This window comes from Photinus pyralis, unplaced genomic scaffold, assembly GCF_008802855.1.
Source record: "Photinus pyralis isolate 1611_PpyrPB1 unplaced genomic scaffold, Ppyr1.3 Ppyr1.4_LG7, whole genome shotgun sequence".
Lineage (NCBI taxonomy): Eukaryota > Metazoa > Arthropoda > Insecta > Coleoptera > Lampyridae > Photinus > Photinus pyralis.
In genome coordinates, this window is record NW_022170738.1 from 37,368,505 (window position 1) to 37,395,542 (window position 27,038).

At 39.3% G+C, this 27,038-nt stretch overlaps 4 protein-coding genes across 7 annotated transcripts; 1 reads left to right on the forward strand and 3 right to left on the reverse strand.

The window, feature by feature from the left end:
* Positions 1 to 3,308: 3,308 nt before the first annotated feature.
* LOC116177133 (pleckstrin homology domain-containing family A member 3-like) lies at positions 3,309 to 4,534 on the forward strand. Its single transcript, XM_031496014.1, has 4 exons — positions 3,309 to 3,519; positions 3,573 to 3,689; positions 3,738 to 4,189; positions 4,240 to 4,534. Exons 1-4 carry the CDS (start codon positions 3,480 to 3,482, stop codon positions 4,273 to 4,275), a joined length of 645 nt encoding a protein of 214 aa, XP_031351874.1. The 5' UTR covers positions 3,309 to 3,479; the 3' UTR covers positions 4,276 to 4,534.
* A 2,421-nt stretch (positions 4,535 to 6,955) lies between these two features.
* On the reverse strand, positions 6,956 to 8,502 carry LOC116176072. Its single transcript, XM_031494539.1, has 6 exons — positions 8,183 to 8,502; positions 7,924 to 8,134; positions 7,763 to 7,874; positions 7,496 to 7,713; positions 7,255 to 7,443; positions 6,956 to 7,204 (listed from the first exon to the last, which is right to left on the reverse strand). Exons 1-6 carry the CDS (start codon positions 8,371 to 8,373, stop codon positions 7,058 to 7,060), a joined length of 1,068 nt encoding a protein of 355 aa, XP_031350399.1. The 5' UTR covers positions 8,374 to 8,502; the 3' UTR covers positions 6,956 to 7,057.
* A 7,793-nt stretch (positions 8,503 to 16,295) lies between these two features.
* LOC116177495 (spermatogenesis associated 6-like protein) lies at positions 16,296 to 20,315 on the reverse strand. Of its 4 annotated transcripts, XM_031496481.1 has the most exons (8): positions 18,765 to 20,315; positions 18,544 to 18,719; positions 18,308 to 18,491; positions 18,096 to 18,265; positions 17,853 to 18,049; positions 17,614 to 17,807; positions 17,488 to 17,567; positions 16,297 to 17,339 (listed from the first exon to the last, which is right to left on the reverse strand). In XM_031496481.1, the coding sequence occupies exons 2-8, from the start codon at positions 18,589 to 18,591 to the stop codon at positions 16,983 to 16,985; spliced, it is 1,230 nt and encodes a 409-aa protein (XP_031352341.1). In that variant the 5' UTR covers positions 18,592 to 18,719; positions 18,765 to 20,315; the 3' UTR covers positions 16,297 to 16,982. The 4 variants fall into 4 exon arrangements, with proteins under 4 accessions (XP_031352342.1, XP_031352341.1, XP_031352340.1 ...); XM_031496482.1 differs by having other exon boundaries at positions 16,296 to 17,339; positions 18,540 to 20,315; XM_031496480.1 differs by having other exon boundaries at positions 18,544 to 20,315.
* A 2,825-nt stretch (positions 20,316 to 23,140) lies between these two features.
* Positions 23,141 to 26,120, reverse strand: LOC116177010. The gene is made up of 6 exons (XM_031495864.1): positions 25,081 to 26,120; positions 24,964 to 25,036; positions 23,951 to 24,813; positions 23,746 to 23,903; positions 23,374 to 23,698; positions 23,141 to 23,327 (listed from the first exon to the last, which is right to left on the reverse strand). Exons 1-6 carry the CDS (start codon positions 25,738 to 25,740, stop codon positions 23,274 to 23,276), a joined length of 2,133 nt encoding a protein of 710 aa, XP_031351724.1. The 5' UTR covers positions 25,741 to 26,120; the 3' UTR covers positions 23,141 to 23,273.
* Positions 26,121 to 27,038: the final 918 nt, after the last annotated feature.

A 27,038-nucleotide genomic window follows, 5' to 3' on the forward strand; every position in this document is an offset into this window, starting at 1 on the left:
GTTCAATTTTATGGTATGATGTATATAATTATTATTGATGTGAGAGCTAGGGCCTGACAGCCCATTGGTCACCTAATCCCTTCAGGATTTTAGTGACGTCCCTGAGTGGTTTCTAGAGCATCCTCTATTTCATTTGGGGTCGGGTTAACCTAGTGGCAGCATCACAGTCACATGGAACCATGTCTATGATAACTCGGCGCGGAGAAGAATTCAGACAAAAAGACTGTACAGAGACACAAATTCCAAACGCACAAAACTGACCCTTCTTTACATCATGCACAAAACAAGCTTGAGTCGAGTATGAAAAATGTTTTCGTCTGGTTGTCGGTGGCGGCGCCATCTGCTGCTGTAGGGCTGTACCCTCTGACTTTCTGCAACGAGGCGTTGATAAATCTCTTGGTGTTGTCTCTTTTCACTGATTTATAACTTGCTGTGTGTGTCCGTTTTTATACCAAAATAAAGCACAAGCTTGGCCCCTAGTTTTTGAAATTTGCAATCGTCAAATATCAACGAACCCACATCCATCATAAATAAGTAGCATTGGTGTTTACGCCAGCTGGTCTTCACACTTGTGGGGAGGGATCACACCTAGCAGCGCCTCCACTCCACATTGCGGCTGTAGGATTGGTGGTAATCTGCTACTGTGATGCTCAAGCAGGTTAGCCGTGCACTAACTTTCTTTTAACTGTGCTTTGTGCTTCATTTTTTGCCACAGCAGCATAGGAGAACATGGCCTTGAATGACCGTCTGGTCATTTTTGGTAGGCTACAATTTTTTCCCCAATATCCTTCTGCAGGATTTGATTGATATTGTTTCTTTTTTACCAGCTTCCTTCGTATGATGAACGGCACCACCATAAGTAGATGTAGATGATTTAGCCAATAACAGAAGTTGTAAAACTTCCTCCCCCCCCAAGGATGACGACCAACGCTTCTTGGTCAAGCTGACTACCGTCGGCGTCGTTCAGCTTTGTTTCGAGGGAAATGCTATTGGACCTATAGTCTCATCAGTGGTTGCGTAAATGACACCGTACTCGCAGCCCAAGAAGCAAGACATACAGTAACAACTCCTTGTGGAGCTCGTAATACACCAAAAGGTACCCTGAGGAAACCACTTTTTTGTCATATTAAAAGGTTTAATAAGCTTCCGGGTCCACTTACATGGAATGTAGCGACTACTCATGGGATTGTATGGACGACAGCCTAAACAAACGATTTCTGAGATTCTCGTCAGGAGGAATCAACAAGCCGGGCCCTCAAATGGGACAGGCTTCTCGAAAAAGGGGATAGCGCCAACGCACTCTCTTATTCAAAGATCTGGTGGTAAAGCAGCAGGAGGAATAAGACTGACGCACAGAGCGTGGTGATCAGAAAGCGCCAGTTCCATGTCGATGAAGAGGTGGATCTTCCCTCGGCTGGCCTAGAGTTCCGCTGGATTCCGCATGGTGCCATTGTGGCCGGAAGCGAGGACCAGTGGACCATGTACTGGTTGGAGATGACCGTCCATCTTACTAGGCCCTGGAATGGCGCCTCTTTATTGAGGCACCAGGGTAACCAAGGTGATGCCTGTGTTATACAGGCTATTGGATGACACGTACAGTCGCCCACCATCTAGAAGCGCCTCCATAGGCAAAATTCTGGTTTCAAGATGATCATATGGGGACTGTTTTTCTGCCGCAGGAAGGAGCCGGTAAGGTACTACTCGCATTTGGTGTCGATGAGGCATTCTATCAGTCTACTCCAGCAGCAGGACTCCTAAGCGCCCTGGTTGTGCCAGGAAAGCAAGAGGGGTTTATCGAAGCAGCTTACTACGGGCGCCTCAGAGACAGCAAGATGTCGAAGCGCTTTTGGTTCGTGTGGCGGTTCTTGGCTCTCACGAGGGGTCGGAACCATCGGCATCACTAGGGAGAGAACCTATTAATCATTGACGAGATTACCCCCTGCAATTTGTAGCACAGTAAGGGGCGACCATATTCAACAAGCCGTCGACATTTGCTGTTAAGCAGAAAGGTTTCATACAAGAACCTTGGGTTTACAGGTAACAGGGGACGCGTAAGAGGTCTGGGCCCGGTGGAGGATTGTCTCTATTATAGCAGGTACAGTCAAGTGAACCCTGTAGGTAAAAAGGAGTTTATTCAAAAACTTGGGTTTTTTTCTTCTTCTAAGGAGGAAGGTACATACATAATAGGCGCTAAATAATGCAGGGTATTGCGCAGGGACGGCCGTAACCCGTTTAAAGGGATTTCTCAAAACATGGGTTTTTTTGAAAGAAATTCGCCTTACGTGATGGTTTTGTGCGTCCGTCTGTTCTTCGTCTAACTCGAGAACGAGATTAATATACGATCAGAGTTTAAGGGTCAGTGCTATTGAATATGAGCCGGATTGAAAGTCGCGTTACTGAATGCGCGCTGAGTGTCACAAAATTCCCCTAATCGTATGTGATTGTTCGTATCTTGTTTAAATGTTGGCGGCGGTTGTGGGTAATCTTCAGTTAAGAGACCCAAACTTTTAAGTTTACCATATTTATTCGCGCCAATCAATCAATAAAGCTTTATTATAATAATTAATAATAGTAGGGGATCAAATAACAATAGGGTTAGTAATGAACGAATGGTGCCATGGTGGACTACTCCTCTTCGGCTCTTCGTTAGTAAATGATTTATGACAGGTATAATACTGCTGGCACAGGTTATTGTGTACAGGAATCAGTTCGTGTGCTTAGTGCGTTGTGGGTCGTCGTCATACAGGTGGAGTACGCGGTCGGCGTTGAATTGATGATAGTGGTAGTAAGGTAGTTGCAGGTAGATTCAGGTTTGCCAATGAATAATTCAATGGGTTCGCGCGTCCTCATCTGAAAATAATTCCTGGGTAGGTCTTCGACTGGAGTTGGGTTAGGACTGTTAGGAGTATGGGAGGGTTTTTGAGAAAATTTTACTATTAAGAATAGTCGGACGCATTAGATATTTGATTAGAGTATCACAAATCAGAGTAGGTCCCATAAATCGGAGAACGAGACAGTACCAGATTGAAATCTATTTAGGGAATTTTTGGTCAATTTGCTTATTGTAACAATAACAAATTGTAATCTGTTTGTACTTTAGGGTGCATAGATTAACGACATCTCAGTGTAAGAAATTACTCTGAACTCACACACAAATCAGTTTGATGTGGCATTACATGATGGTACAGTGACTTTATAAAGTCCCTGTACATGATGGAAAAAGGTAGTGACATCTCACAGAAATTTGGTGAACTCAACCTTACGTACAGGTACAAGAGTTTAACGACAGAGGGCACTAAAGTAGTAAATGTCAATATCAGCTGTACGTAAATAATACGCATAATAATACGTGGTAGCGAGCGGTGTGGAAGTAATCAACAAAACAACTTTCTATCGGTTTTGAAATTAGAGCAGCAGCAGGAACAGGAAGACTAAATCTGCATTCTAAAAGATGTAGATTAAGTGATAGTAGTAAAAGAATGGAGGGTGTATTGTGGAAGTGGACTAATTATTGGAACGGTACTGCACTGTTATCTATTCCATTGCAAAATTGCGATAAAAAATTTTTTTAGGCTGGCAGACACGATGGTTTGTACTGGAAAATGGCATTTTAACGTATTACAAATCCCAGGAGGAGGTTAACAAAGGCAGCAAAGGCTCCATTAAGGTGCAGGCGTGCGAAATTATCGGTAAATTTGATGCACTCTTGTGTACACAAAATAAATTGCTCATTGTAGTGCACACTATCGACACAACACGCTTGGACTTGGACATTCCCGGTGAACAGCACTTATATTTAAAAGCGGCTACACCCCAAGAACGACAAGGTTGGCTAATCGCATTAGGAACCGCAAAAGCGTGCGTTTCGAATAGAAGCCGAAAGGATACAAGCGACAATATATTCTACAATAGCGAATCGGAGGTAGATACCCTTAAAAGTAAGAAGTCCGAACTCAGACTGTACTGCGATTTACTCATGCAACAAGTTCATACTGTGAAAACGGCAGCGAACGTGGAAGGAGGACCCGAAATTTCGAAAATGGACGAGGCGACCAGTTTGCTTACTGCAACATGTGATACTTTCATCAAGACGTTGGAGGATTGCATGAAACTCTCTCATTCGAATGTGCTGTACGAAATAACGCAACATAACGACGCAATCATACCCAACATCGGGGTGTCTAAGAAGGTACGTTTAGTGGTTGTACCATCGAATGATGATATACCTTTTTTTTGTAGAGGACAATTCTTCGGCCCCACTCGAATGATTGTTGAAAAATTCCGTTTGCCAAAATTGTTATGACTTTCATTTATGTCAAAATGGGTGTATGTGTGATCTTTAATGTTTATGTTACCTACCATACCTTAGGACTTAGGTAGCGTACTTAAATAATCTCATTATTTATAACATGTAAAAATATATGTTAATTGTGATACATAGAATATAACTCTTAATATAGGCAGACATTTAAAGGGTGGAAGTTAACATTCTAAAATGAAACTAACTATAGCAATTAAATGACAGATACAGATTCTTCTTGTTTTCCTTTCATTTCCTATGGGAGGTAGGATATTGTAATGGTAATCGTTACTGACTTTATTTACCTGTGTTCTGAATTATATAGATTGTGGTGGGGATAAAGTGAGTAATGAAAAATAAATTCGAAGTATTTGGATATGTTTGTAACATTGCAGTTATAATTACTTTTATAAATGCAGGTAATTCTAGCCAATAAGTGAGGCTGTAGTTCATGTATCATTTCATCTGAAACGCGTTTCTATTCCACGTGGAAAGGGTGAGTCTTGGTTACCTTCATTGGGTGACGCATCCAGAAGTTTCATTCATTTCCTTGGAAATATGGTAGGCCATGGAATGAGCAAGATGTACCGTTTTCAAGTCATTAGAAAAGGTCTTGTATGTGATTTTTAATTGAAAATCGAGGTGGCCACTTTCGGGTATGTCAAATATTCATTTCTATGGCTTCTGATGATTTTTTTTAGAATCAATTCACATGGATTGTCAATGATTTTCCGAAGGTGAAGGCAAAGAGTAATACAAATATTCTTTGGTGAAGGTAAGGCTATTGAATGACCATGACACAGTTCGATATGCACTACTTTATATTTGTTAAAAAAGGTTACCACAAATAATGATGCTGTGTTCAATGGCAGCTAAAATGAACCATACATAATAAAACACCTTAAACCCAGCTAGCGATCCTTTATCAACATTTTCACAGGACACATCTGAATCCCTGCACAATGAAAAATTTCAATCTCGACTTAATGGGCATGATCAAATTTCTTAAATTCCAAAAGGGTTACCTACTTACACATATTTTGTAAACACCTGAAATACGGATACGGATCAATAAAATTAATCATAATTAAGCATGAGACCATATATCTGGATCGTTAAAGGGTTCGAATAAACACACGGTTTACAGGAATTAAGACAGACAAACTTTATTCTAAAAAACACATCAAATTAATCACATAAAATTCTAGTACACAAAGTGGACTAACAAATAGTCCGTTTTACACACCCCGCTAAAGCGTTCGATTACCAACAAATGAATACAATCTTAAACTATATTTACAGTTTTCTGTTAGAAATTCCAAACATCCAAGCAAAAGAAAGCAAATTGCGACTGAGCACAAAAGCACTCATAGTCTTGGTGCACTACATTTTTCTGCATTGAATTGGACTGGGGCGGTACGGAGGAAGCACAAGGATTGGGAGGTCGAAAATTTGTATTCGTGTAACCACCAGAGATGACCCTCCATGACATGCAAAAGAAATTGTAACTACTTCTCATTTCGCAGCATATGATCAATTTTCGGTCTTTTCTTTACAAATGATCAGAAAACGAGCAAGCGCGGGTAACCTTGTACAAAATCGCCCCAAACGGCGAGATAGTCCTATGACGGCCTCCCTCGTATGGCGGCACTAACTTATAATAAATTAAGATGGACTGCTAATGCTGAATAACAAATGACACCTACATGGGGGCCGCCATGATGTGCACTCACTTGGCGCGAAATTCAAATCAACCAATAAACAAGCATTAACCCAACATTAACCTCACGTTTTCAATAAATTATTGTGACACATGTCATTTTCCAAGGCTGCAATAGTCTCAAAACGAGCACTAGGAAAATTCCCCTAGAAAATAACATCATGGCGGCGCCCATGCTAGGGCCATTTCTACCTCTATGTAACTGTTTGATCAGCAGTCCATCTTAATTTATAAGTTCATGTATGGCGGCAATCTGACATCAAGTCCTATATCTGGCCTTGCTCTTTGAACCACACGAGTTCAAAGGAGTTGCTGGACGATACTTGCTCTAATAAATGGATACATTCCAGCATAGAATTCGAAAATGTTCAACCATCCTTTTGTTGGCAAATGGCAGTCATAAACCTTCAGGGCACTTGCACATGATCAATTTCAGGCAAACCAAAGAGAACTTCCATACAGTTTTTGAGGGCGGTTCACATGGCGCCCGTGCAATCAAAAGTGCTCTAGTTCTAGACAGAACAACAGGGTAATCTCCATAAAAAAGTATAGGGGTAATATTACATCAGTACACAGTAGCAGGTGGTGTTAGATTAACTGGATGTCCCAGGAGGAAGGGACAATATTTTGGGAAATTACAGTAGAGGTTATTTGAGGACCAAAACGGTAATAAACTACATTTTTATTTTTGACTGTTTTGAAGATCAAGTCATTTTAACTACCTAAGGCGGCTATAAATCAATTGTCTCTAGCTTAGTCAGCCTGGGGTAACAATTGATTTATTAAATAAAAATTGTTGTCTATATCTTCTAAACGGTTGAGAATACTTTACTATAATTTCCCAAAATATTACCCATTTCATTGGGACACCCTGTATAAAAAAATACAGCCTGTAAAAAGTATTAATTTATTCGGGGTAATAACAGCCAGACTAATTACGTTAAAAGTATCTTTATTGTACTCCTTCATTCCATTATACATAATACTTAAGAGTGATAAATTCATTAGAAAATCATTTAACAGCGTATATACATTGTTCACCAATAAAACTTGGATTTCTGTTGGGCACTTTTAAACATTTTATTCCAATCCGGAGTTACCATCAGATTTTCAGTTACATTTCCAAGAGTAACCAACGATGGCTCCAGAGAAATACTTTCCTTTCCAGGAAACTGTACGGCGGTCTAATAAAAAAATGACAAAACCAACGGGAAAGTTTGAAAGTCGACCTCACCTGCTCAAAGCACTCCGGTTCGGCGACGCGTAGACGAAATTCTGTATTCTGCACTACGAAATCCATTTTTCCTGATTTGTGAACACAAATCTTACCAATCTGACCTTCGGGTAGACATTTTAGGGTGTAATCGAGATCGGTTTCTTTGGCATCGTCGCTCCATACCTTTCCAATGAATGTACTTGGCAACTGCGAACAATAGTCACTTGATACCCGAAGCAACTTAGCAAGTGTGACGTACCTCTATTAATGAAAAAACGAGATTGTCATCGTCGTATTTGGTTCCATCGTCCATAAACGCACTCTGTGGACGGATTACTACAGGTTCCGGATTTTCTACCTTAACATCCGCTTTACAATTGACTAATAGTTGGGTAGTGTCATTCTGATCGCTTGGAACTTCAGTTTTAATTTTAATCAGCGGTTCTTTTTTAAGAGAAAATTTGCTGGAAAACGGTTCTAGAATGACGATAGTTAGTAGGCGATTAATGAAGGTGCACCAACTCACTTTTGTTGCAGCTAAGTGGTAAGACAACTGGAAAGTAATCATCGTCCGATTCCGAATCGGTGTCATTGTCGTATAGCAATTCAGTAGCACGTTGATCATCATTTTTGATGACCTTAAGTTTAAAGTAAATCGTAAGTTTGTAATAGCCGCAACGTACTTACTTGGCCTTTATTAATTTTCGGTATAGCGAGCGACGTCGGATTTGAAGCATATTGAACCCTTATATTTTGAGAAGTGGAATGTTTTGCCTCCCCTACACCTTGCGAGAATACCCCATCCGACTGTATGTATTTTACCTTGTTGTTTGTGTGTTTACTATCTTCCAGGCGTCTCTTCTGAGGTCTCTGTGCAGGTGGTTTCTTTGCAGTAGATCTGTACATCAGCGAACTTAATGAGCAGTTACACAACAGAGATACTTACTGGGTTTGTTTCTCTTTATTTCGAATAGCATTTAAGTTAGGAGTGTACACTTTTTTCGGTTTTGTGCCACCCAAATTAAGATTCCTTGGCAGTTTCAGGGATTTTAAACGTCCAATTGACATCTTATCATGTTTAATCATCTTCTTTATTTCGTCCAGGTTAGCAACACCATTCGCAGCAGGTTTCTCCATACTACAATAAGAAAAATGCCACAAGGGCCTTGGTCACATTTAACAAATTTAATCAAACGGACTGGTTAGCATTAGCATGACAAAATAAAAACAAATGTCATTCGTTCTAAAAAGCATTGTGAATGATTTTATGAGAAATGCCACACAGTAGTGCAGATGTGGTGTAGTAGTTCAAATTAAACACTAACGCTACAGGTTGGTCTGATTATATTACAATTGAGTTAACACAGTCTGGTTTTTTAACATATGGTTAAAAAGGGTGCAAATTACAAATTAATCAAAAAGTTCCCTTTTCGTACGAGAAAAATGAATGAGCCTAGTTCTCAAAGCTGTGCAATGGATTGCGTCTTTTAAGACTTTGAAAACCCCAAACCCTAAAATATCTTCAAATTCGAAGATGTTTCTTTTTTTAATGATCAAATGAACATATGTCCTCATCAGTGTTGATTTGTATGGTTAAAAAACCGCACATTAAATGCAGAAAGTTTTAGATGCGCCACGCATACCTATATATACCTATATAGTTTGTTCATCTGATTACAATGATTTACCATATGGTACGTTTCACCTTTAAGATTCCGTCAAAATATGGAAACCACAAGCATTCTTTTGTTTAAAAAGCACATTATTTGATTAAATTCAAGAATTATTTATTTTTTAGAAATGTATTATGTTTCTTGGGAAAATTCCTTTATGAAGAAGAAAGAAAACAACCTGGTCAAACTATTTTCTAACGAACACAACTTCAGACAATATTTTGACTAAATATGTGTACTATATCAAATTAAGGAGTTTATTCCAATAATAATGGATAAAACTAAACTAAAACATAAGCTGAAAGAAGAAGCTTTACAAAAAATGCTAGGGTAGAGGTATACATCATCTAAAAAATAAATACAAAAATAATTTTGAGCAGGTTGTGGCCTTTCAGGTTACCCCTCTAAGCATGTTTGTGTAGGTAATATGGGCATTTGGGTGCGAAGCGTAATAGATTACTAACATTTCTCGTTTTTCTTCATTTTAAAACGGCATTTTATCAAGAAACTTGCAATAAATTTTAACGAATTGTCAAAAATTTGGATTGGTTAAACAAAAGAATGCATGTTCTTTCCAAAGCACTTTTTGCAAAAACGGTTTTTGTATACTTTGACGGAATCTTCATATGATACATCATTGTAATCACAGAAAGACGAGATTTATTCAAACATCCAATACGGCTGCCATAAGAAATAAAAAAGTTATCTACTGTGATTTCCAAGTCTAGAGTGCCTTGTATTTTTCGATGACATATTTGAATTCTTCATAAAAAAGTGCTTTAATAAACGTCCACTTTTGTCGTTTTCGAAATAAAAGGGAAAATCGAAAATTTCTGTTTTTTTCAAAAATCACGGCAACCTCTGAAGACATCCGAATTTTCTTAATGGTATATTATTATGGGCACGCAAATTAGCCACAATTAAAACTAGATTGCATCTCTTCAAATAACCAAGATCCCTCCCCATGTTGTAGTTCGAAAAACGGATTCTGCGTTTTTAACGTCGGAAGTGGATACCGACAAAGGGAATAATAGTAGCCCCCGACACGATCTTACTGATGGCGGAATCAAAACTTCGAACGCGCATTGGAAGTGGATACCGACAAAGGGACTAATAGTAGCCCCCGACACGATCTTACTGATGGCGGAGTCAAACTTCAAACGCACATTGGAAGGGAACGGGACATCGGAAGTGGATACCGACAAAGGGAATAATAGTAGCCCCCGACACGATCTTACTGATGGCGGAGTCAAACTTCAAACGCACATTGGGAGGGAACGGGACATCTGAAGTGGATACCGACAAAGGGAATATGGTAGCCGCCGACACGATCTTACTGATGGCGGAGTCAAAACTTTAAACGTGAATTGCGGGTTCGACATATGTATCCCAAAAAAGCTGAGATATTAATGAAATAAATCAGATCACACCAGTTGAATTTGGCCTGTAGAATCCATAATTTCAAACAGTTTCAAGATTGGGCTACTATTTTAAAAGTTACAGCCCTTTGAATTTTCTTTCGAAATTGGTTTCTAGTCTATAACTTTTTATTGAGAAGTCTAATCGAAAAAGTACGAATTGTTTTGGATTCTACGCACCAAAATTAAACAAAAAGTATTTTCTCGAGAAATTTTGGTGCAGTCGATTTTTGGTAAAAAAGGAAGGTTGTACACTGCCCTTTTTTGAGGCCCTCAAAAAAAATTGTCTCAGATCGATCCGGGAAAAAATTTTTCTTATAGAATGTGGCCTGTAGAATCCATAATTTCAAACAGTTCCTATATTGGGCTACTAGTCCAAAAGTTACAGCCCTTTGAATTTTCTTTCGAAATTGGTTTCTAATCTATAACTTTTTATGGTGTCGAAACCGATTTTAAAATGTGTCTATTACAGTTATGCCCACTCAATAATTTGTTATGGAATAATAGCGTGGGGCCACTCCACTGCAATGAAGAGAATATTTGCGATGCAAAGAAGGTGTGTCCGAAGTGTAGCTAGTGCTGGATACAGCAGAGAAGACTGTCGTTACATTTTTCAATCTTTCAAAATTCTTACAGCGCCTTCTCAGTACGTACTAGAATGTTTGGTGTATGTTCATAAAAATAAATTAAATTATGTAGCCCATTCAGACATCCACAGGTACAACACACGTAACAGCAATAATCTTGTATGCGCGAAACTTAGACTTAAAAAATCGCAAGCTGCACATAACTACTGGGGGCCAGTGTTTTATAACAGGTTGCCTGATCACATTCGATCAGAAAATAGAAAGATTTTCAAAAACAAAATAAAGGCTTTTTTAACTGAAAACCCCTTATACAATATTAAAGATTTTCTTAACATTGACGTTAAATTATAAATTTTAATATTTCTTAGAGTTTACGTTTTATGTTTTATGTTATAGCAAGTCTCTGTGTTTTATATTTATATGTATTGTTCTGCTTTTATGACGCGTGTAAACATTACTTTTAATGTACTAGCACAATGAATATATTATTATTATTATTATTATTATTATTATTGAGAAGTCTAATCGAAAAAGTACGAATTGTTTTGGCTTCTACGCACCAAAATTAATAAGAAAAAGTGTTTTCCCGAGAAATTTTGGTGCAGTCGATTTTTGGTAAAAAAGGAAGGTTATACACTGCCTTTTTTGAGGCCCTAAAAAATTGTCTCAGATCGACCCGGAAAAAAATTTTTCTTATAGAATGTGGTCTGTAGAATCCATAATTTCAAACAGTTCCAAGATTGGGCTACTAGTTCAAAAGTTACAGCCCTTTGAATTTTCTTTTGAAATTGGTTTCTAGTCTATAACTTTTGATTGAGAAGTCTGATCGTAAAAGTACGAATTGTTTTGGATTCTACGCACCAAAATTAATAAGAAAAAGTGTTTTCCCGAGAAATTTTGGTGTAGTCGATTATTGAAGTACAATTGCTCTACAAATCCACATTTTCAACTGCCCTTTACGGAAAATTGAGTCGGACGTGGCTATTAAGTGCATAAATTAAAATGTTCTTGAGAAGGTAGTTACGTACGTGGCGACATCTCATTAGAACAAGGTTCAACTATTACAAGAAATTAATTTGGAAAAGTATAGGGATTACCAAAGAGATGGCGCAAATGTACCAATTGCATACACACAAGACAATTCCAGATACTGGATCATTGAAGTACAATTGCTCTAGAAATGCTACATGAAATTGCACATTTTCAAATGCCCTTTACGGAAAATTGAGTCGGACGTGGCTATTAAGTGCATAAATTAAAATGTACTTATGAATGTAGTTACGTACGTTGCGACATCTCATTGGAAGTGGTTCAACTATTACAAGAATTTAATTTGGAAAAGTATAGGGATTACCACAGAGATGGCGCAAATGTACCAATTGCATACAAACTACTATTATATACAGGGTGTTCTACAAGTAAATATTGGATTACAATTATAGGCACTTATAATACCACCTCTTATGGCCGTTTGCACCGACAAATTTAAGTGGAGCTTAGCTTAAAATCCATGGCAACGATTATTGAGACAATGGTTGCCAGCTCCACTTAAATTTGTCTGTGCAAACGGGCATTAATACAATGTTTAATTTAAATTGTTCAATACATAAACGATGTTTGTCACTTAGCTATCATATTATCAGTTGCTATATAATCTACTTTGACAATACCTTTATTTATAATTTTGTGTATGTAATGATACTTAGTATAATAGTATCATATGTTTAGTTCGACTATGATAGACAGGGTTCTTGATAAGCTTTTCAGCACTGCAACACGAGAGAGTTACAAAACTGGGGAAAACAATAAAATAAACATATGGGTAAGACAAGACAAACCCTATGCTGCTGCTGCTGGTTTCACAATCTGGATAACCGACTCCGTACTAGCCGCTTTTCTTATTAGTACAAATGAGTGCTATTGTACTGTAACGTTATTTATAAATTCGGGTTCGATTTATATCAATATTTATTAAACAAAATTAAAACACTATCAAATCCGTACAATTTATATCGATTATGTATATCACACACTTCGAAATTTATATCAGCTTTTCGCGCTCCATGTTTCGTCCTTACTCGATCTCGTTCGATAGTAGACTTCCGCGATGTTCGGTCCGCAACCATTTATACACGCAAGCAATGTAAGTCCAGTACATTCTCGAATATTTCTACTATCGCGCGCGTAGAAAATTCCAGAGCGCCAAAGGCGACGTCTGGAGCATTTCCGTTATACTGCCCCCTTCTTAATTCTGGACGTCTCGTTCAGAAACTGCGTTAGTATTACTTTTTAATGCCTCGTGTCGGAATCTGCAGTCAGAGCCTGCTCGACAAACACTTTTCTTGAAAAAGTAGTCCACAGTTTTGCGGAGGGTCGTCCCCTGTGGGTTGAAGCAGCACTCTGTAATTCGAACGCTAGTGTTTCTAAAAATCACGCCTTGTACCTGTCCAGTAAACTGTCTAAAATGAACTACATTATAAGAAATCTAAAGCCTAGAGTAACAAAGCAGGTCTTACTACAAGCATACTATGGGTACATCCACTCCACATTATGCTACGCAGTACTGTGTTGGGGACATTCCGTCCATGCAGCTAAAGTGTTTTCCGTCCAGCGCAAGTGCATAAGAATCATTGACAACCGCAAATATAGAGATTGTTGCAGAACATCCTTCACCAAACTTAACATCCTTACACTCCCATGTATATTTACCTGTCTAACACACGCAAAGAAGGCCCTTCCAACCCTTCGTAAAAACAGTGATAAATATCATTACAATGTACGGACTAAAAACAACCTTGTCGAAGACTACTATCGGACGGTAAAAGGACGAGATATTAACTATTTCATGAAGAAATGTTACAATGCTCTTCCTGACTACATCAGGGATCTGGAAGAACAACAATTCAGAAAAACAATCAGAGTGTTCCTTGGTGCCAAAGCATTCTACAGCATCGATGAGTACTTGAACTACAAGTTCGATGGCTCTGAATATTAAAGTGGCAATTGTGCTTCCCTATACTGTGACGTGTGGAAATATTTTCTGTATAAACCCCACCAATAAATATTATTATTATTATTATTATTAATCACTTCGACCATGGTTCGCACTATCTTCCAGTCCAACCCATCTAAACCACACCCTATCTTCGGGATCGCCAAGCTATTTAAGTCATAGTATGCCATGAGTTTCTTTAAGCTTTTTAAAGCAGACCAGAGGTTTTCATAGGTGGGTTTGCCTTCTGACGTTTTCTTTGAAATCAAGTAGAACAAAGAGCGTTGACTATCTTCCAAGCGCAGTACTTTACCCACTCGTGGTCTTTGCTTTAACAACTCGTCATTCTTCCAAATCTTTTCCGGAATACGGAAGCTATACCTCTACTCATGCGAAGGTCTTCGGCGACACAGTGGGCGATGGAAACGTTAACAGGAAGCTCAAAAATATTTTGACAAATTTCCTGAGTAACGCCAAATCGAGCTTTCTTCCGCTGGGCGTAATTTGACATACAATCGTTAAAGTTTGGCTCGATCCCAAAGCTGCGTTCCTCTTCTCGAATACCTCTAACTTCTTCGTTGTTGTTGGATCCGGCATATCGTGCGAGTCGATTAATGTGGACAACTTTCGGTTTCCGGTGGTTCATTCTGATACGATATATCACGTCATTTATTTTCTTGATCACCTCAGACGGACCTTCCCATTGTCTTTGTAGCTTGGGAGAAAGACCTCTTCGTCTCTGTGGATTGTGCAGCCATACCAGATCTCCAGCTTCAAAAGTTTCATTGGCCGAGCGGAGGTTGTATTGATTTTTCATGCGATCGCTGGCAATCTGAATATGACTTCTAGCCAAGTCGTGAATATCGTTCATCTTCGCCTTTAGTTGGTCAACATAATTTTCACCTGCGACATATTCTTCATGGGGTTTACGCCCAAACTCGAGGTCACATGGAAGGCGTAGTTCACGACCCAACATAAGGCAGGCAGGAGACCCGTGGTCTCGTTAACGGCTGATCGATATGCCATAAGGAACAGGTGGAGGTACTGGTCCCAATTTTTCTGATGTTCTGCCACGACTTTTGAAAGATATTTACCCATCGTTCGATTCATTCTCTTCACCATTCCATCTGACTGAGGATGCAAAGGTGTTGTTCTGGTTTTATTGGCTCCTACCAATCGACAAACATCTTGGAACAAAGCCGATTCAAAGTTCCTTCCTTGGTCTGAATGGATTTCTATAGGAACACCAAAACGTGTAAAGAACTCCTTTACCAACACTTCTGCAACTGTTGCTGCCTCTTGGTTTGGAATAGCGTAAGCTTCAGTCCACTTTGTGAAATAATCCATAGCCACTAGGATATATTTATTTCCGCCATCTGTCTCGGGAAACGGTCCTGCGATATCGATAGCAACTCGTTCCATCGGACTACCAACGTTATACTGCCTCATGGGTGCCTTCTTCTTGGAAACTGGTCCGTTTCCAGTAGCACATAACTCACATTTTTGACACCATCGCCGGACATCTTCTTTACGGTTGACCCAATAGAATCGCTCACGTACCCTTTGCAACGTTTTCGTAATACCAAAGTGTCCTCCGGAAGCGCCGTCATGCAATTTTCGCAATACTTCCGACACTTTGATTCTAGGTACTACTAATTGCAGCGTCGATTCGGTGCCATCTTCACTTTCAAGGGTCCTATACAACAGGTTGTCTTTCAGAGTCAGGCTATTCCATTGGCCCCAATAACTCTTTACTTCAGGACTTGTGGCACTAATGTCTTGCCAGTCTGGTCTTTGTCCGTGGCGCATCCAATTCAGAACAGTTTTTATACTTGGGTCGTTTTCTTGGGCCGTTTTGATTTCGCTTGGCTTCCATTCCTCACTCTCTACAGTTGTTCGTCGCAGATGGCCAATCTTGTCTTCTATTTTAGAACAATGTGTGCAGTTGTCCTTGCACGGTCTTCTTGACAAAGCGTCTGCATTATTGTGAACTTTTCCAGACGACGTAATGTTTACAGTGAAGATCGGGGCTTTGTTTCTGCAGGTTGACGATAGCCCTTTCCTGTCGACCTTTCTTAGTTTTCCGGCTGCTGCAATGGTTTTTGGCAGTTGCGGCGAACGTGTCCAATCTCGCCGTGGTTCACGTTTCTTTGCCAGTGACTGTATTGCTTTATTGACACAGTACAGTACAGTACTATGTTTAATATATATACCTTCTTCCGTTCTTTAGAGATATGCAACATTTATTAAACTTTGACGAGTACCCATATGTGAATGCGTGGTCCAAAAATATGCGTCTGGTCTCCTTCAATGTGTTGGTCATTATTCCAGAAAAATGTTTCTTTCTTTCTTTAACTCCATTTCGATTACATTAAGTAATATTGGATTGTCAATTAGTGATCGTACAAATAAGTGTAAAAAGACATGAAGACAGATCAGTACAGTAACAGTAACAAACAAACATTAAAAATAAGGTTATCACAGCTTTTGAACCAAATACTCTCCAGTACTGTGGTAGGGGTGATCGACGAACAGGTTATGGGCCATTTTCTTGAACTCCCTCGAGGAGGCGCAGTTGCGGATATGTGGTGGAAGATGGTTGAAAAGTTTTGTGGCCATATATCTTGATGAATGTTTATTATTTATTGTTTTGGCCTCAATTTTGCATATTTGTTTTCTGGCGTAAATACAGTGTGTCCCAGATAAAACGCACGATAGGGAGACTGCAATGTATTTTTTCGCGCAGACCTTTGACATTAGCGCTCAACGTGCTACTTCAATCTTTCTAGTATCAGGCCAGCGCAATAACGTACGTTGACCGCTAACTTCAAATCCATACCAAAGTCTTTGTGGATCCTTCGTGAGGTTTGCTTATCGGTGTGTTCAATCTGGGACACACGGTAGATATAGTCATCTATTTGAGAAATTGAAAACATCATTTTTGGATTTGTTTATCTCAATTTGCACATTATATACATATCAATATTTATTTAAAGCGCCCCTGTAAGCAATAGCATTATTATTATATGGTACTATAATAGAAGAAGTATAGTGTATAAACCATGTAAAAATTCAATCAACACCGATATAGTTCATAATTTTCGTAAAACCCTTGATCACAATTTCTAGATTTGGGACTGCAACACGCGGTGATAGTACATGAAGCCGGATCTCGTTCTTCATCGCAATTGTTCACCGGCGAACAAAAATCTAAAGTCCTCACGAGCCTGTCGTGTATTTGTTTCGCAACGCTTGGCCTTCGTTTTAGCGTGCAACGAACGCAATATTTGTTGCTGCAGAGAGGAGGAGTTCCGTACTGTTCTGGGGTATTAGGCGAACGTTTGCAACGAATTGCATTATCGGTACTTCCACTGGCCGGATCGCTACAAACCTTTCGAACAAATGCATCTGCGGTTGTGTAGTGATCATTCACCTGTAAACTGAACACATCATTTTATTTACCTTAAGGGTCTGGTTGCATTGGACGAATTTGCATAATAGCTAACGCCAATAAAGTGCTCAACTCGGCTAGTAGTGAGATTCGTCCAATTTAATTGACCCTTTAGTTAAAAAAATCGTACCATTGCTCCGCCGTCGAAATAGCTGCTGTATTTCGCACATACATGACATTCCTCAATGCTTCCACACGAACACTTCTGTTCTAAAAGTAGAAATTTAGAAAACGAATAGATTTCGTTGAAAAAAACCTTGGTTACTTGATGGAACATCTCTCGATCTCGACCTTGGGGAAAGCTCCAATTTCTTCACTTGAAAAAATTTGGTCGCATAATTACCGTTGATACCTTGCGGTTTTCTGGATAGAAGTTCATCTTCTGGCTTCTTAAACACAAAGGGCGGTTTTGCTTCGAACTGCGGTCTATTCGGGACGCACTTTCTGGAACTGACAATCGCCAATTAGTGTAGGCAAGTAACGGGGACAGCTTACCGATGATATTCCACAGAATGACAAACCCTCTTCTGCCGAGGTAGTTTATTGTTGCGTTTTAAATCGCGCGGGATGTAATTCGAAGGAATGGTTTTTGGATTCACAACGTAATGGCTCGATTTGGCGCGGTCGTTCGAGCATACAATTTGCTCAACCGTAGCTCGAGTGCTTATTTCAATCTTGGGCGCGATTATCCCCTACAATAAACAATAAATAATATGGTTCTTCCAATCGGTGGTTTACTGGGAAAATTTTTGACGGTTCCATTAGTAAGTCCACATCAACTCCAGATAAAGTACCTTCCGTGGAGGAAGGATATAAAACTTCATGGAGTGACGTTTGGAAAGAAGCAATTACATTACCCGTATTGCCCTTTTGCCATTGCAGCAATTCAGCATAAAGGAAGTCTTTGTCTAAAATCAAAACTGTAGTTTTGCTTTGGTGACGGTACCTACCGATTACTCTCTGCAATTCTACCAATGTATGTGCTGTATGGAACGTTTTGTAGAATATAAACTGTTCGTGATACAAAAGGGGAAACACTGGAGGTAAAGCAGTGGTCTGAATGCACGAGTCAAGCATGTAAATTTGTAAGGACACTTTTCCATTTGGACACAACCATACACCAGGACATGTGACCTTCAAGTTACTTTACCATTATATCATTCCTACCCTGAAGAAGTATACCTACAGCTTGAATATCTAATTCTATTTGTACTCGTAAAGCTTTCCTCGGCATTCTCAGAAGTCACGAGTAACTACATAATTGCTATGAATTGTATATACGAAAAATTTGAGCGGATGGTGTTCACAATTTTACTTTTACAAACAAAGGGCATGTGTCAAAAACGTATGACAATTGACACGCTGAAAAAGAATTGTATTGTACCGTTGCTTGGATACATACTCAACTATTGATTGTCTCAGTTTAGAAATGCTTGAAGTAGTTTACTGGAGGCGCAAAAGCCTATTTTGACAATCACACCAAGTAGCCCAGCTGTCTCAAAAACTATAAACTTTTTCATAGGTAATCATTTGTATTTACAAAATAAATTTCCTACAAAAGACGTAGAACCTTTTTTCCTAGCATTAATCATTTGGATGCATAAGCAGACCCCAGTTTCCCCACCATGACGTCAACAAACCCCTTCCGACGCGCCTGGTTTCAACGCTCAGTCAGGAAAATGAACCCAGACATCGCTTCTTTCTCCCCCACTTAAAGGTGCAGTCAGGCAACATGCTAAAGACTTACCACCAGATTCCGTTGTGGGTGGAGAACCCTCTGGATCCAAAGGAACGAGGGTGGAAAGAGGACGCAACCTTACAGATTACCTACCCTTCATACAACACATATCATTGACATATGGTAGGTACGAGGAACCTTTTATTAGGTAACCAACCACGCAAAAACAATGGTTTGACAGTTTCCATCTTATTAGCAGTTAATTGCCGTGGCTTTGTTAGAAGAGAGAAGGAAAGGCCCATTCAACAATGCGGAGTGGTTTAAGCAACTTAAAATAAACATTCCATTATATACCTACTAGCATCAAACAACATACAAATGACAATGAATCACTGGATTACATAAAAAGGAATGAAACCCGCACATAAGAAACGATTATAGGTACAACCCTTTATCTTTACAAACATCTCTTTGGAGAAAAACCTTTTAGGGGACGGTTCTCGGGCCCTGCGACTTACAGGACATAGTATGATCTTACCTAACTCACTTGAACAGGCATGTCCTCCGAGGACTGCCAAAATGCGCCCTATAAGTTATAACTACTCCTGGTGGTGGTGCAGGGCGGTCAAAAAGCAGAAAACTAAGGCTATGTAAGGATATTAGAAGGCGTCAAGAGAGGCATAGAAGAGTTCCACTTCCTCTGCATCTCACCTAAATAAAATTCTAACGAGAAGTTCATTTTACAACCCAGCTAGCCTCAGACGAGAGGATAATTCCTACACGGATAACCTTTCAGAGACAGCCAAGGTACTGCTACTGAGTGGCCCACTTTCTCGGAGCCACCACAGCGCCATATCTCAACTGACCAGAGTAGCCTCCTGTATTACCACGGAAAATCACTGGGCGATGAAATATCGTTCTCAGCATATAAATCACCTTGATTAGATGGCATACCAGCACTCCTGCAATGGGGACTGGATGTTATTGTCATCTAGTGAGAATGGGTTGTATCGCTTTCAGTTACATACCTAAGCAATTGGAGGGAGATAAAAATTGCATTCCTCAAGCTTAGCTAAGGCGATTACCTACACCTAAAGCATACCCCCAAACAGATTAGTGTCTTTTCTCCTTAATACACTTGAACGACTGTGCGAGATACATACAAGGAGTATGGCGCTAACATGGTTTCCGCTGCACCCTAAACAACACGCATACTCTTCAGGAAGATCTACAGTCAGTCTTGCATTGTGAGATCGCTGAACTACAAACAGTTTGAACTAGCGGTTTTCGCATTTCGAAATAATAACAAGTTAAAAAGTAATCGTAAACGATTTACATAAAGCGCATTTTCACTTGCATTCATTTCCCATTTGTAAGATGCAACTTCTGTTAAAATCGTAAAAATCCGGCCACAAATATGAAAGATAGCGTTGCACATGAGCAATCCATTTTTGACATGCTATTTCAATTTCAGTTTATAACAAGAATTTCATTTCAATGCTTTTCTAAATAAGAAAGTTGGAACTGCGCATGCGCAAACCTAAATTTTGAAACTAATGTTAGATTTTCCTTTGTTCAAAGCGCCAAAGTATCAAATTTCACTTAAATACTTCCATAGATAAAAAAGTTGGCACAGCGCATGGGAAAAATAAAATTTTTAAACTGGCGCTAGATTTTCCTTTATTCCAAGCACCTATGTATCAAATTTCATTTAAATTCTTCCATAAATAAAAAAGTTGGCACTGCGCATGCGCAAAACCAATTTTTAAACTGGCGTTAGATTTTCCTTTATTCCAAGTGCCTATGTATCAAATTTCATTCAAATACTTTTATAAGAAAAAAAGTTTGCATTTCGGTTTATAAATGGTCGAGATGCGAAAAGGGCACAGTGAATTTTGAATCGATTCGACTCAACTTTTGGCATTGCGTATTATATGGCTAAGGCTATGCCCATATTGAATTTTATGCAATTCAGTTCATAACTAACGGAGATGTAAAAGCGATCGGACATTTCTAAACAAAATTATCGTTCACACGGACAGATAGAGGGACAGACAGGCAAAGGAACAGACGGACAGACAGACAATACAAAATTATAAATGATCTCTAGGATGGTTAATAAACGGCAAACGTGTAAAATTATGGAACATGTAAAAAACTGTTTGTTGGTTTTTTTACAATAACTTTTTTAGCAATAAACGCAGAAAAAATTCCTTTCTTGGTGCAAGCCTCGACACCATAACGAACGAAATAGCGAAGAAAGTAGAACAATAGCTCTTAAGATAAAGAACTAGTAGCGTCGCACAACGAGCGGACGGACAGTGGCCACAATAGCGCATTTTTTTTTATTTTTGTGGAAATGCGTTAAAAATGATTTTATGCCACCACAGAGTAACAAAAGTCATACGAGGCTGGATTGTGCACCTGCTAAATCTCAGAACAGTGCACATCAGCGTTGGCGATGAAATATTAAGGTGCACAGTGGTGACAGGATGCCCCTAAGGTAGGCTTCTGTGGAACTTAATTGTAAAGAGCCTCCTCTGTTGCCTCAATGACAAGAGCTGGTGTATGCGGACGATATATTTATCTACTAATAACGGGCAAATTGAGGCTCTACTCCATGCAGACTAAAACAATTCGCTCTTAGAGCAACCAAAGAATGGTGTAGAGAACACTCTTCGAACTCCCCTGCTATTCCAAGAACACCTCCAATTTTCAGTTAGTGAAATATCTAGCAATCAAACTTGACAAAAAACTGAATTGGAGCAAACATATTGAGCTCAAAGCTGAAAAAGCAAATAGGGCACACCACAGTTTTAGACCTATGCTCTGCTACGTAGCAATTTTCTGATGGCCTAAAACCAGCCTCACAACCGTAGTACATTTTCACTATGTGCAATGACTTGCTTGCACGGGCGCGCTGTTAATTCAAATAGCCCTCATGGAGGCCCTGGGTCTGCCTCCAGTAGATCTCCATGTGAGAGCAGGCCACTCTGGCATCCTTGCACCTGAAAAATACGGGGGGACTGAGTTGGGCCATTCTCAAATTCCAGGCAAAGTATTACCTATCTTAGAAGGGCGATTGGACTCACTAAGTCCTCAATCTATATTAGAGAAAAACTATCACATCTTCCTTGATGTGACATCCCAACCAGACATATTCATCTTCACGGATGGATTTAAAACAATGGAACATCAGGCACTAGTATTTACGCCAAAGAACTAAACTTCCACATCACCCAACCATCTAGGCAAACTTCCTACTGTATTCCAAAGAACAAAACTATCAGAATTTTCAGTGATAGTAGGACTGCCCTACAGGCACTTGGTCACTGTAAAATTACTTCTATAGTGTATTCATTATAAGAAGGTAGTAGATGGCGCTGTGTTTGAAGATAAGTACACACAGGAAAAATATAAAACGGCACCAAGTTATTGTAAAGTAGAAATATTCAGCACTGCAAACAGAAATAAATCTTTGACATTAACAGTTAATGACACTTCAACAGTTTAGATGGCAACAGAAACTACCAGCTTGCAAAATTCGCCACTCGTTTTATGTTTCAGTGTAATACCGACTCGTATTTTAACCAATCATACTGAAGGTCAAAGCTTCCCTATACGTTCTACCGCTACCTTCTTAAAATGAATACAGTTTAGTATGGTTTCCCATGTCACCATGCACTAGAGCAAGCAGATGAGTTAGAAATCAAAACATGTGTTTGATGGTCTAGAGCCCACTATTTCCACTTGCAAATAACTTAAGACACTCAAACCCAGCACAGGGCTAGGTGTAACACAAAATGATGTTAGATTGTCGCCATGCGAGAGAAGCCTTCAAAGGAGCATCTCGCAGCCTAGCGCGTTTTTGCACAGGACTATCAAGAAAGAACCTAAGGTTACTCATGGGCACTGTAAACAAACACATGCGAGGTTTGGTAGAATCGCGATCTTGTAGAGCCCGAATTTGAGAGCTAGGTATATACAGAGTCTGTCCACCCTTCTATCGTAATCCAGAAGTACCAGTAATAGGTATCCTAAGATATGTAATCTCTTTCATGCTATGTAAACATACTTAGTTGATGAGGACATAATACACAAGACGTGCCCACAAATTAAATACATAAAGACATTACAATTCCCACATCAGCAAAACTTCAATCAATATAAAATACAAAAATACAGACATCTTAAAACATCTACAAATATCACAATAATAAAAGAGGTTCGTTTCCCCACTACTTTCTAGGACAATTTTCTTTATTAGAGAGGCTCCGTTTAAACTTGGCAACCTAAAACATTCAAAATAACAAACTTTCCAAGCACTTGTATTCTTACCAAAGTGGATGGTTTAATACTAGGCACAGTGTCGCTATTACTTTCGCTTAATGTACTCTTTTTTGGAAGTGTAGTATTTTTCTTAATCCCTGTATTAGTGACACTCGAGACGGTCTTCTTTAATCTATTCACTATATTTGGTTTACTCCCAGAACCAATACTGTAGCGGCGCGCAAGAGGCGCATTCGATTCGGTTTTTAATTCCGAAGCCGAATGCCGTCGGTACATGAACTTAGGTGACGGTAATGCAGAACTCTTTATCGATTGAGCTGAGAGATTGGGAGTTGAAGCCGATTGAGACGATTTTGTAGAGTTGAGGTCCATGCTGTAAATGAAATGTATGTTAAACGGTCCAACTTAGGGAGATTTTACCTTTTCTTATCGGCGCTGTTCTGTTGTGGAAAGGGCGAAATTGGGCAGTAAAACTTGCGCTTTTTTAACTGGGAGGAGCAGGAGTTGGGTTTGTTGCGGTCCAAATTGGGTATTCCAACAGTGGGAGTTGATTGGGCGATCGGTTTCAGCTGAGGTTCCTAGATTAATGTTCGATTACACTTTTGTAATGTTCCGGCAAACTTACAGCTATTGGTGTACTGGTACGTTTTGTTGCGAAAATTGAAGACGGGTGCGACACCCCCAATTTTGGCGGTGTAACGCTGCTGACATTCGCTTTTCCGCCGATACTTTTTCGCTTTGCCATATTCACAACCGGTATGACTGCTTTTAAAGGCCCTCTAGCCGATTGTGGCTTTTCATCGACCTTTTTCGGCTTTAATTTGCTAGCATTTCCTAATTTCGTGTTAGAGACAGAAGAACCCGAAGAACTTTGCGATTTTAACCTATTAAACAGTTTTGGAGATGAAGCCAGAGTGAACGACTGACTGAGACGCCTGCCACCGTCAACTTTATTTTTTGTGGACAGATCGAGTGCTTGCATATCGTCACTCGACTTACTAATGACACGAAAATCCAAAACCTCGAAACAAGCGTGAACATCGTGATTATTCTGGTCTTGTTCAATTGAAGAGTGGCCGGAATCATCCAAGTTATCGTTACATTTGTTTTTAGATAAATTGTCTGTACAAAGAATATCGGCGAGACTGTACAACAATTGCTGACCCTCTTTGCTTTGTCTCAAATCGCGTCTATCATTATTAATAATCGCCGAGAGATTGAATAGTATCTCGTTAGGGTCTCGCGTGCTTCCGTTACTCCCGCTACTACTGTGACTTTGTCTCCTTTCGGCACCGTTAAATATGTTCGATAAATTTTTTTTCACTGCATCTTTTTCACAGGTTTCTACGGTTGGTGCAACGTCATTCTCAATTACTTCTTGAGGTAACGGTTGTGAACATATTTCATTATCTTTATTGAAAGATTCTTCTTCATCAAGGTCTACTAACTTCGGTGGGCTTGTATGGTCCAGAAATACATCTTGTACACCTACAACATTTATAATTTAATCCAATGCAGGGAATTCCCAACTTCAAAAATCATGTAAAAATATACAGGGTGTTCTATTTTAAAAAAGTATTGACAACATAAAAATGTGACACCCTGTATTAACAAATATTTTCTATACATTTAACTTACATTTATTTAAAACCATTGACCCATCTGCGATTTTGGCGGCCACATCCTTGGCTTCAATGAAAACAGAATCATTCTACAAAAAAGAATGAAGATAAACAAGATCAATTGGATACTTACAAAACTATCGCAAAAATCCCTTTCCAACCTGCTACTGGCCTGATCTACTTCACTTTTATTAAACACACTAGGCAAAGATAAGGCGGGCGTAACTTTCACTCCTTCGTGAGGTTTCGAAGTGGAATCGGACACAGCTCTCTGTTGACGCTTGTTACTCATAAAGGCATCATTTAGAAGATTTTCAGACCGTTCGAAACTCACAGAGCAGATGTTCGACGGCTCGCTTGGCATCAGGCTGCCCGAGTTAAAACGCGATCCGCTACTAATCGACTCTGTTTTATCGTTTAAATGCAACGACGGCAGCTGCAAGTAGGCGACATTCAGCAGACCTTCTCTGGACGCCTGATGGTCAAAACTTGGGCTATGTAAAAAATGTTCACTGTTGCAGCTGGCATTTAAAGTTTCCAGTTTTAAGATACCCAAGGATTCTTTCCCAATGAATTCACCTTTCATAAAGTATTCAAAATCTTTAAGTTCGTCCATAAATTGTAAATCTGCGTTTTGTGATAACAGATCAAAAGGGTTATCGCCAGGTGAGAGATTGATTGCATTTTCTGCAGATTTTTGTTCGGGACTGTTAAAACCTATTAAATTGAAATTCTCCTCCATTGTAGATATTTCACTGGTCGGAACACAAACGGATACTAAACATTTATCCATTAATGGATATTCAGTTAAATACAATCAACCAATTCACTGCACTGTGACACTTCTTCTTTTGTTGTTCGTTACCTTTTGTAGTTTGAAATGAAATTAAACAGTGCTGCCACACGACAGGTGTTTCGTGTTACCAACTTTTTCATATTTTCCCCTATAATTTTTATATACAGGAGGGTCTAGAAATGGCCGTCCCTTGATAATGTAATAATTTCATGTAGTTTCATGTTTCAAACAATTTTCCAAATTTAAACGGACAAATGTTAGTCACCTGTTGAACTATTCCTCTCGTTGACTTTTAGTCTAGCGGCCAAAATTACAGCGTGTAAATAAATTATTTTAAGCAAAATGCTTCCAGAATCATATATCAAGCAGAAGCACTCATACCCCAGCGTTAAACTATTTAGTCACAAGTTCCTTTTAAGAGTAATTCGCTTGAGGTGGATTTACGCATAGAATAAGTAAGCTAAGTCCTCGGACAGAAAAAAGGGATGGTAAATTTATCATATGACGAAAAAAAACTGTCTATAACCATGTACAATTGCTCAAAAAGAGGGGGCGGGTTCCTTAATCAAGGACCTGGTGGTGGACCACCTCTTATTCGCAAGAAGAATAGGACTGGCGCCAGGGGCGCCGGAAGAAAATGCGCTAGGGAGGGGCCCTTGTACATTTTTGGAATAGAAAATGTTACCTAACTATTTTTAAATTAGTCACTCAATAGGATACGCAGCTAAATCATATATCCAATAAAAACCACTTGGTGTAATAGTGTAATAGGTACCTACATATTAACGCAAAAGAAAACAAGAACAAAAGTAACAAGTTACAGTAGTTTACTGAAAAAAAAATGAAATTAATAGCACTATATTATAAAATTTGCTGTGGTTAGCAGAGATACCACTCGCACACCGGCGCATGCGCGTTGTACCTTCTTTTAGGTTCAAAAATATGTGTACCAAATTTGGTTTCAATCGGTTCAGCCGTTAATGACGTGTACCAGATATGAAGTTTAACACACTTGCGCATGCGCTATTCTCCCCGAAAGCTTTTCAGCTCTTCCTTTTATATCTAAGAATATGTGTACCAAATTTGGTTACAATAACAGTACACTACAGACAGACCGACATCATCAAAATGTTGTTGGATTCGGAATCCTGGTGCTTCAAAACGTGTATTTCCGAAAAAAAGTAGGGGGGGGGTCATTTTTTACCCCAATGCAATACCTCTCTTACTAACGTGCAGGTGATAAAAATTACAGTGCGTAAGGCAAATTCGAGGGCAAATTGTAACATTAAACTGTG

Bases quoted from the DNA above. Each gene is read 5' to 3' on its own strand.
- LOC116177495 (XM_031496481.1), bottom strand. From the start codon at position 18,591: ATGCCGAGGAAAGCTTTACGAGTACAAATAGAATTAGATATTCAAGCT. The intron at 17,808-17,852 runs GTAAGCTGTCCC...GGCGATTGTCAG, and splicing joins CATTCTGTGGAATATCATCG to TTCCAGAAAGTGCGTCCCGA. The intron at 17,340-17,487 runs GTACGATTTTTT...TTCAGTTTACAG, and splicing joins ATTTCGACGGCGGAGCAATG to GTGAATGATCACTACACAAC.
- LOC116177133 (XM_031496014.1), top strand. From the start codon at position 3,480: ATGGAGGGTGTATTGTGGAAGTGGACTAATTATTGGAACG. The intron at 3,690-3,737 runs GTAAATTTGATG...TGCTCATTGTAG, and splicing joins GCAGGCGTGCGAAATTATCG to TGCACACTATCGACACAACA. The intron at 4,190-4,239 runs GTACGTTTAGTG...TTTTTTTTGTAG, and splicing joins ACATCGGGGTGTCTAAGAAG to AGGACAATTCTTCGGCCCCA.
- LOC116176072 (XM_031494539.1), bottom strand. From the start codon at position 8,373: ATGGAGAAACCTGCTGCGAATGGTGTTGCTAACCTGGACGAAATAAAG. The intron at 7,875-7,923 runs GTAAGTACGTTG...TTTAAACTTAAG, and splicing joins CGAAAATTAATAAAGGCCAA to GTCATCAAAAATGATGATCA. The intron at 7,205-7,254 runs GTGAGGTCGACT...TTTTTTTATTAG, and splicing joins AACCGGAGTGCTTTGAGCAG to ACCGCCGTACAGTTTCCTGG.
- LOC116177010 (XM_031495864.1), bottom strand. From the start codon at position 25,740: ATGGATAAATGTTTAGTATCCGTTTGTGTTCCGACCAGTGAAATATCT. The intron at 23,699-23,745 runs GTAAAATCTCCC...TTTCATTTACAG, and splicing joins AACAGCGCCGATAAGAAAAG to CATGGACCTCAACTCTACAA. The intron at 23,328-23,373 runs GTAAGAATACAA...TGAATGTTTTAG, and splicing joins GTATTAAACCATCCACTTTG to GTTGCCAAGTTTAAACGGAG.